The sequence below is a fragment of the Pundamilia nyererei genome, unplaced genomic scaffold (assembly GCF_000239375.1).
Source record: "Pundamilia nyererei isolate P.nyererei 1_Seehausen unplaced genomic scaffold, PunNye1.0 scaffold00058, whole genome shotgun sequence".
Classification (NCBI taxonomy): Eukaryota; Metazoa; Chordata; class Actinopteri; order Cichliformes; family Cichlidae; genus Pundamilia; species Pundamilia nyererei.
The window spans coordinates 767,946-777,005 of NW_005187459.1; the positions used below are offsets into that span (position 1 = coordinate 767,946).

The window sequence follows — 9,060 nt, forward strand, 5'->3', positions numbered from 1 at the left end:
TGAAGGTGTGGCATGGACAGTGGACACTAATTTCCAAACCCATATTAGATCCTGCAATTAAAAAAAGGCAAGCTTTCATTAACCTTAATGGTAATCCTTTATTATTCCTAATGATAACAATTCTGAGTTATTATGAAATGAGGAAATATGGAGATCTCAGGCTCACCTCTCTTCATCAGCCACTCCCGCACTGTTTCGGTCACATCAAAGGAAATCCATTCTGCGGTACCTTTGGTCAGCACATTCTTGGCTCCAATGAAGCGCTGCTTTCTAATGTGTTCATTTCGCCTCACGATCTGTGAAGCAAAAATAAATAGTTGGTCTGAAGCCTTTTTTCTCAACTGTTTTAGTTGTTCTTGTTCTGATTGTTCAATAATAGTGAATCATGTGGAGGAAAGAGTGCATTCAATATATTAATAAACTATGAATACAGAAAAAGTACACTACACTGAGGCTATGTCGACATGTACATGGGTATTATTTAAAATGGGAGTTTTTCGTTTTTGCCTTGAAATATCACTTTTCACGTGAAAATGCAAAAAACAATGTCCAGGGCTGTCAAAAGCATACCGGGTGGCACTACAGCATAACTCTAACAATACGGAAATGTTGACCAATCAGAAGCTGACAAACAATGAAGTTGCACACACAAAACTGACACTCACACATCTTACTTTCCTCATTCATTTCCCTGCCTAGATTTAAATCTTCACCCTGGAAGGGGTTTTTCAAAAGCTCCAATTTCAGTGACCGTAAAATGACAGTAAAATGCCATTTATGTGTTGGAAAAGGCTAAAAGCTATAGAAAAGCTACATTTATCAAAATACGTGTGTGCACGTAGACGGACTGCAGGCAAGGGGTGTTTTTAAACTAAATGCAAATTCCCACCTTTGCATAATAAGTCATATCATGTCATAACTGTTCAAATGATGAAGAAGGTTTGAAGTGGCAAAAGACAAAAATGACAAAATATGCATTTCTTACATCAGCCAGACTCAATATGCTAAAATTTAATGGTGCTATATCTTAAATAAAAGATGTATTTTTAATCAACAAAAGGCCAACTCTGCTATTATAACAGCTGTCAGTTACTTTTAGTTAAATTCCCCATTAATGCTGCTTTTCCCAGTGTTCAAGTAGATTGTATCATTGCATTTGATAAAATCGGACTAAACCTTGTCTTTCCATTTTTGTTGGCTTGTATTTATTTCTTTATAACTAAAGACATGTGGGAATGTGCACAAGATCTATAAATTTACATTTGACTATTTCTGTTATTATTTACTTAACTTTTGGCAAGGTTGCCACAGGTCCCTGGTTTTTCTGTGGAATTTGGCTATTTGGCTAGAACATGCTATAAATACCTCCTCTGTCACCAGAGCAGGATGCAAAAGAGCTTTTTTCTAACTGCTATTAAGTCACTGAACAAGTTATGACCTGTTTATTTATTTATTATTAATTTTATTGACAGACATTCTTTTTTTGTATTTTGCACACATCTAAATTATTCTTTTTTTTTTTCTTGTGACCTTCTAATCTAGAGCTTTTTTTCCCATAGGTTTTTCACACACATTTTACTTGTTAATCTGTGGTGTGACAATGAAGTTTAATCTGAATCCATGTTGGAGGTGTTTTTCGGTCAGTGGGTTGGGCAGATCTATTTTTATGAAAATAAAAAGGCAGATTTTAAACAAAATCATTTATTTACACCAAAATCTTACAAAACCAACCACAGAACACAGCATACATGTAAATACCAACATGCCAACCATATGTATCTAAGCACCTGCACACACACCAGATTGCTATGATGCTTTTAACTGCCAAGATTAATACCAACTCTGGGTACTATGTTAATAGTATATTTTTCTGTCATTTAATTGTGTATCAGTTACTTTGGTGTAGCATTGGGGAGGTCCTTATCAGCAGGAAAAGTTGTAAAAGTTAAGAAGCTACAGTTAAAACTTTTTCACAGTTTCCAAAAACAAAGAGTGGACCGAATTGGAGTCTTTTCTGGGCCAACTCTGGTCCCCAGGCCATATGTTTGACACCCCTAACTTAGATCCTTATAACAGAATATTGCATTAAGGACATTAACTACAATATTCAGTACGAGAGATCTACACATAACTATAATTAAGATCATTATAGACATTTGTAGATGTCTACTACTTGTTCTTCGATAACACTGTCTGTGGCTAACTGTCCCGGTTCTGCAAAGATCTTGCAGGCCTGCTGAACCTTTCAGTTGTTCATCTATTTGTTACCTAGAGCCTAACTGCAATCGAGTTATAATTGTCTATTTTTTGTTAGTTGGAGCCTGAAATAACAATAGAACTGACTAGCTATTTCAAGACCGGTTTCTCAACAGTTCAGAATTGTAGTTGTATTTTTCTTTTGTTTGTTTTTCCTTGTATACAAAGATTACATCCAGAAAAAGTATTTGCGGTCTGCCTTTTGTCTAGGTAGAAGGACAAGGAAACGGTACCTTTACGCACCTGGTAGAGCTCAATCCGCTGTTCATTCCTCTTGGCAGTCGAGTTTGGAACTCTCAGCGCTCGAAACTCTGCTCTGAACAGGTTGGTGGCGTTCCTCTCCATGGCGGAGATGTTAAAACGGAAAACCTTAGAAGTAATGCCTTTTGGGCAGTAAGACAGATCGTCTGGAACAAATAGAATAAAACAAATGTTTTGTGAGGGAGCATGCTTAGAAGCATTTTATGTCCGTAGATAGATAAGACAGATGGACCTTGTATAGATAAAGATACACAGTTCAAATCCGATCTTGGCCATAGTGGTTCTGTGGTGTCTGGCACTACGTTTATCACAGTGAACGACTAGTGTTGCTGCACACCTTAATCAGAACTTGTCAGTGTTTCTCTAACACATTTTGTCTATATTTGGTGGAAATGAAAATGTCGTCACTGAAATAGCATTATTTAGCTTAGTGTGATCTCACCTATCTGGTATCAAAAACCTTCCTATCCTCAGTCCCACTGACAACTTTTTGGACCTGAACCCTTTCTGACCATGATGACTTCTCCACAGCCCAACCTCAGTCCTTGAGACATGCCAGACTCTGTATAAGTACCATGCTATAAAAGGAAATCTTTCCGATGCTTGTTGTCCACACTCTCAACACAGTAATTTGAATGACCTTAAGGCTGCTCTGTGAACAAACTCGAGGCCGTGGCAGGTGTAAATGAAGCAGAAGGCTGCCACAAGACTGACAGGTCAACCTATTACCTCTGAACCCCATCAAAAACCTAATGTATGTAAATGAGATAAAGAGCGTGATGTCACTGGCCCAGACTCTAATTTTCATTCCACAAAGTCAGCCTCCAAGCACTCTTATGCCTCATGCAGGGAGCACCATTGGCGCTGTGGCTTGTAATCACTGACAGTCTACTGTCTTAAAGGAGTGGTTTGATATTTTGTAAAACTTACATTCCCACTTCCTCGCTGTAGGTTACGTGAGAAACGTGACATCACTGCTATGAATTCCACCCCAAAAAAAAGGATGGCGCGAGCTAACAGCTAGTCACACGTCATTTCATTCTCAAAAAATAATAGGATCTAATGTTGGCAGCTAGATGCAGTATTCTTGGCGTGTGGTAATACATGATGTCATTCACAAGCATGTGCCTATTGTGGAATGATAATAAAATCTGTGGCCACCTTTAATGAATGACAGTACATTCTAAAGTGTAATCAAGGGTAAATAACACAAACCTCTAGAGCGTAATTGGATACAAACAAGTCACGTGACGTTGAAAAGAACAGAAAACTGACACGGTAGAGGTTTGGGAGTATAGTTAATGAATGCATTAACAGGGCCGGATACTGCACCACTGCTCAGTCTTGCTGCTATGCTTTCCAAGTACCCATTTGCATTTGAATTGAAAACAGTCCCTGTGGTCCAGAAAGCATTTTTCCCCCGTAGACCGCCATTATCAAAAGAGACATCTGTAAAACTGTTAAATACGATGGATCAAATTCATGGAGTCTTAGCCACAAAAGTGCGTTTTTATTTCTTGTCTATGGACTGCAGATTGTGGGACAAACCAGTCAGTGGGCAGCTAATGGTGTAACCACAACAACAAAGCTTCACTAAGAGCTACAAAGTGTTCGAGTCACTTTAAGAGGGGTCACAGTGTTTCTACCCAACATTACACAAAACAGTCTCTCAGTAAAACCTTCCCAAGTCTTATCTGCACCTGAATCTAATCTAACTTTAACTGTAGCTTTATCATTACACAAAAGAGATTAGGGGTGCTTTGTAAAAGGTATCCTGGTGATAGGCGTGGCAGATCAAAAAGTGCTTCGTCTGTATGTGTCGAGGGCAATGAAAGCTGATGTAATTTGTTTTTATTTTGAAAGATTTGTTGGAGAGTTTGACACATCATCATACCTTAAAGAAGATATGGATTTGTCTCCATCTGTTATATAGATTTTGAGTAAATACATTAAAAAAACCCTGCATTTTTCTGCAGGAGAAGACATGTTTTAAATTTGCTTGAGTTGTTGATGAACTGGGTTAAAACAGAGGGGACCTTACCCATTTGCTCCCATTGAGGTAAAACTTATGTTTTGAGTTTTGTATGTCTTGTATGAAGAAGTAAACTGGATAAACATGGAGAATACATTGCTTTAAATGTTGTTTTAATCTAAAAGATGTTTGTGTTGCTTTTTTTTTTCTTTCCTGCAAAATTCAAAAGTGGACCTCAACCAATCTGAAAGTTCATCATCTTTCCTTCTCCATCATATGAAAATCACATTACCCACTCTCAGTTTAGGGGCTGAATGAATACAAGTGGATACTGGGCATTGACAGAATGCATATTTCCAAGTATGAGGTCACACTGGACATATTAAAAAAAAACACTGGCATACACATACAACTCTTGTATTTAAGATTTTGTCATCAATCGGCGTGTGTTATTCTGTTTAAACACCAGTGAACAGGACACCGTATATAAATCTTCGTCGTCACATTGTCGTACCTCGAGACCATCCGTGGCTCTCAAATCCAGCTACGAGTCCACCATCTCAAGGCGCCTATTTCCTGGTGTTTTTGTCAAAAAACATTTTGTGAGATTTGAAACAGAACATTGCTGAGGGAAAGTAGGTCTTTTGAGAAACACCTGTTGATTTCAAAGGGACTGTGATGCAATGGTCTTGGCTTTGCTCTAGACCATGAGGCCCGCTTCGCCTCTCGCACACACACAGCAGTTATCCTATTCTGCTTTTTCGGTAATCCAGACTCAGTCGGACCACATGCCACTTGAATTTCCTTCAAGTGCTGACACATGTCCCTCCAGCACAGGTTTTCCAATTACAGTTCGTAGCTTTTTATTCTATAGAGGAGAAAGTCAAATATGGGTTTAACACATGTAGAGGAAATAATGTGAGCCTAAGCAGTCTTTATGTGTTATTTTAACAAATATTCCACATATAAATTTAAACTCATTTTAAGCCAAGTAATGACTTGTTACCTATACCTGCTGGCAATATGAGATGCTGGCATAGTCTTTAGACTTAATTGGGTTTAGGGCTCAGCCTCACACACGGTTTAGTAAAGTTAAACCTGAGCTGTCCTGTATGTGATCTCATTCTCGTGGGCCACCCGCGAGCATAATTAACTAGCCAAGACGGCCAGTGGGGTCACTGCCATCTCAATAGGCAAGTGGGTGGCACCAGCATGAGGGCTACAGAAGAGCCAACTCCTCCCACGTGGAGAAACTCTAAAGCAGAAAAGAGTCCTTCTATCCCAGCTAATGGGGAGGTCCTGCTGTCTAGCTTTTCCTGCTCATTTCTGATAACTTTTCCAACTCCTTCTTCTATAGGCATCCCCATCTGCCTGTGCAGATGTCCCTCTCATTTGAACCTGACTGGAAAGGAAATGGGAACATCTGGGATGGGAGACATGAACCATAGAGAGGGGAAAAAAACAAAGCGAATAAGAGCGGAGTCAGGAGTGGGAGGAGAGTGGCCTTCCTGGAACACAGGTTCAGACATAAAACAGGTTGGCAAGCACAAAAGAAATAAAGCACATCATTCACAAGGGCACTGCTTTCTGTTCGCCTTTTAGTTTTACAAAAATTCAGAGAAGAGTTTTATACAATTAAACATTAATCTGCCAAAGGGGAATTTGTTTTTTCTATGTTTGCGATGATTATGTGACACTAACCAGTTACCAGCACAAACACTAAAAAGAGGATTTAGTTTGTAAAAGAGAGGACGGCTTGAATGGAGTTAAACGTGGAATATAAAAATACATATATTATAATAAAAATAATATCATAAAATTGAGAGAGTCTTTTGCCAGCTAGAAATTTTATCAATCTAAAACTGTCAATGAAACGGAATTACATAATTGCTGTTTTGAGTCTTGTGCCGCTGGGTTTAGGCGTACACTCTTCGTTTGATGCGTAATTACGCACTATGGACACGTTGGTGGCTGGCATAAATTGGAGAAAGACAGCTTGGCTGTCTGAAAAAGTGCGATACTTACTGTTCTCCGGCGGTCCGTTGTCCATGTTGAATTTGTATATCTCTTTGGCATAGTACTCTGTCTCTGAGTTGTCTTGACCGCAACTCTGCTGCCGATCCCTCCCCAACTCCTCCAGTAGCTCCTTGGTGCTGTTATACAACGCTTGGATTTGATAGGGGATTTTACTCGGTCCAAGGGATTGTGGAGGACTAGTCAGCCGAAGTTTGCTCAAAATTTGACCCCGTATCGCCTCGACCCTCTTCCTTTTCACATGGTCAATATCCACAGTGGCACAAGTTGACAGGGATGAGCTCAAAGTTGCGCAGTTGAGGAGGATGACAAACAGTAAAGCCTTACCCAAATGCATCTTTCTCTCTGCATTTGTTCGCTCGATGGTTGAAATGTGTGGAGGACTACCAAGGTCCGTGTCAACTATCCGTCAAAATCACAGTCCTGTGACCTATGGTTCTTCTTGTGCTTCTCTAAACTTCCCTTGGAAACTAATGCTTAAAAACTCCTCGCTTGATTCGTTTTCTTGACCCCTTCGCCTGCGGAAATCCAATTTTGTGTTCGCCCATTAGACACAACTCAATTCAAAGTCCCGAAAAAGACGCTCTCCCACATATATGAAATTGATCCGTAGAAACAAGCAATCTGGTCTTTTGCATACTTGTACTCACTCCAGCAGATTTATCCGGTGGCCTGGCACACTTCTCCTCTAAGTCTGTATCACTTAAATGTGGAGCCGCCTTATTGTCTCAGAGGAGGCAGACCGCAGGTTGTCCCGTTAACGAGGTATATGCGACTCTGAGCGGTCGGTATGGCCTCACATGAGCTTTATAGCGGTCGTTTCTGACGTTTTGATGGAGGAGGGTCCCCGGGAGCGCCCAAAACGTAAGCGGGCAGTGAATGCAACGCTCCAGTCATCAACTCTGACATAATAAGCAAGTTTCACGGGCAGGCCCATCAAACAGCAGGGACAATTTAAGCTCCAGCCCACATTTGTTTATTTACGAAGGTATTTGAAGTGGTGTTCAGGTCTGGTCTTGTGGTCCCCGTTTGTGTGAGTGTGAGTTCGCGTGTGTCTTTATAGTCGTACGTCGCTGTAAATTATAACCGTGTTGAAATCTCAGTTGGTGCGTCTTCTGATTGTCTGCTGTCGTATGCCCCCTAGTGGCAAGTTGTACCACTTGCAGTTGCCAATTTTGTTTCCCCAACAAATTGCTCAAAGAGCCTTACACTTGAAAAGGATGTAATACTGTGTGGTGTTTATTGTCCAGATACAAACGTTTGGTGTTGTCTTTCCCTCTAAACAGCCCCGGAGGAAAGTTGTGGTAGCAGCTTTAACAATGGCAATAAATAGAGGTCACAAAGTTTACACATAAAAAAAATCCATAAAGATAACAAGTGATAATTCACTGTTGGGTATTTTTGTATGTGTTTGTTTTGCTCTGTTGTCTGATGTTGGAGTCTTCCCACAAAGACCAGCACAAAACAGGGCAGCGGTTGTTGTCCAAGGTTGCACTCAGATTACATAGATCCTTTTGAAACGTCACTTTCAGGCAACGTGATTACATTACTGTTGAAAAGAACCAAAGTTTCCTCGCTGTCAGCGCAGATTTTCCCATGCCCTCTGCAAACCGCCATCCACACAGAAATTTTTTTTTTTTTTTGTGCTGATGTCTGAAGGCCTTGGAAGCCTGTAAGTTATTATATATTTACAGCCCCCCACCTCCACCCCTCACCCAGCTTGTTTTATCTCTTTTCATAGAGCATATTCACATTTCTCAGACCTATTTTAAGTCGAAGCTCAGTCAGACACTGGAGGCCCCGTACCCAAACATGGCATTTCGCCGTGTTTATTTTGTCCACCAGTTTGCATAGCAAGAATAATTTCATACAATTGCCAAACTTGGTAAATATTTGGCATTAAGAGTAAGCTCAGGTGAGTAAGTGTATCATATACACATTTATTGGTTGACTTTGCAGGGAAGCATTATTGGGTAAATATGCAGATTATAGTGAAAACATAATTATGATGTGAATCCACTTACTGTCTGTTTTATTTTTTACAGCCAGATGTCTTCTCAGAAAAACATGGCTCATACTCTTTATGTAATAACTCTGACTTCCATTTACTCTTTGACTTGTTAGGAATGCCAAGTATCCCTGAATCACGGTTATTGTTTAACTCTTTTAACTGTGGTGAAGATTTTTTGTTTGTCCATTAATAACCAAGATGCTCTGTCTTTGCTGCTTTTGATACTTTAGTCACAGAAATATATGTATTTTTGTGTCTACTTGAATCCATCTCCAAACTAAAGTCTCTCCAAACTCCAGCTGAAACGCCTTCATCTATAACTTGATGTCGGGAGCGATATGTAAGCAATCCAAACCCAAAATTAACTTAAATGAGGGAGTTTGGTTTTTTTTTGTATGATCCCAAAAAGAGCAGAGTTTTTCTATAGCTATTGTCAGAGTATTTTCAGGCAGACACCCAGGTGTCTGGTTTCTCTCAGCCGCTTACCCACAGTGCTCTATGCATACTTTAATGCACAAGACTCAAG

General features: G+C 39.9%; 1 protein-coding gene across 1 annotated transcript in view; it reads right to left on the reverse strand.

Annotated features, from left to right (window-relative positions):
- Window positions 1-7,416, reverse strand: part of LOC102205535 (transforming growth factor beta-3-like) — an 11,162-nt gene extending 3,746 nt beyond the window's left edge. Inside the window, exons 1-4 of the mRNA XM_013911195.1 lie at window positions 6,515-7,416; window positions 2,500-2,663; window positions 167-296; window positions 1-51 (exon numbers count right to left, since the gene is read on the reverse strand). The exon at window positions 1-51 is cut by the window's left edge and continues 12 nt beyond it. Of these exons, the coding sequence (XP_013766649.1) occupies window positions 1-51; window positions 167-296; window positions 2,500-2,663; window positions 6,515-6,860 (691 nt within the window). The 5' untranslated portion in view covers window positions 6,861-7,416. The remainder of the gene's footprint in view (window positions 52-166; window positions 297-2,499; window positions 2,664-6,514) is intronic.
- Between the last annotated feature and the right edge of the window lie 1,644 nt (window positions 7,417-9,060).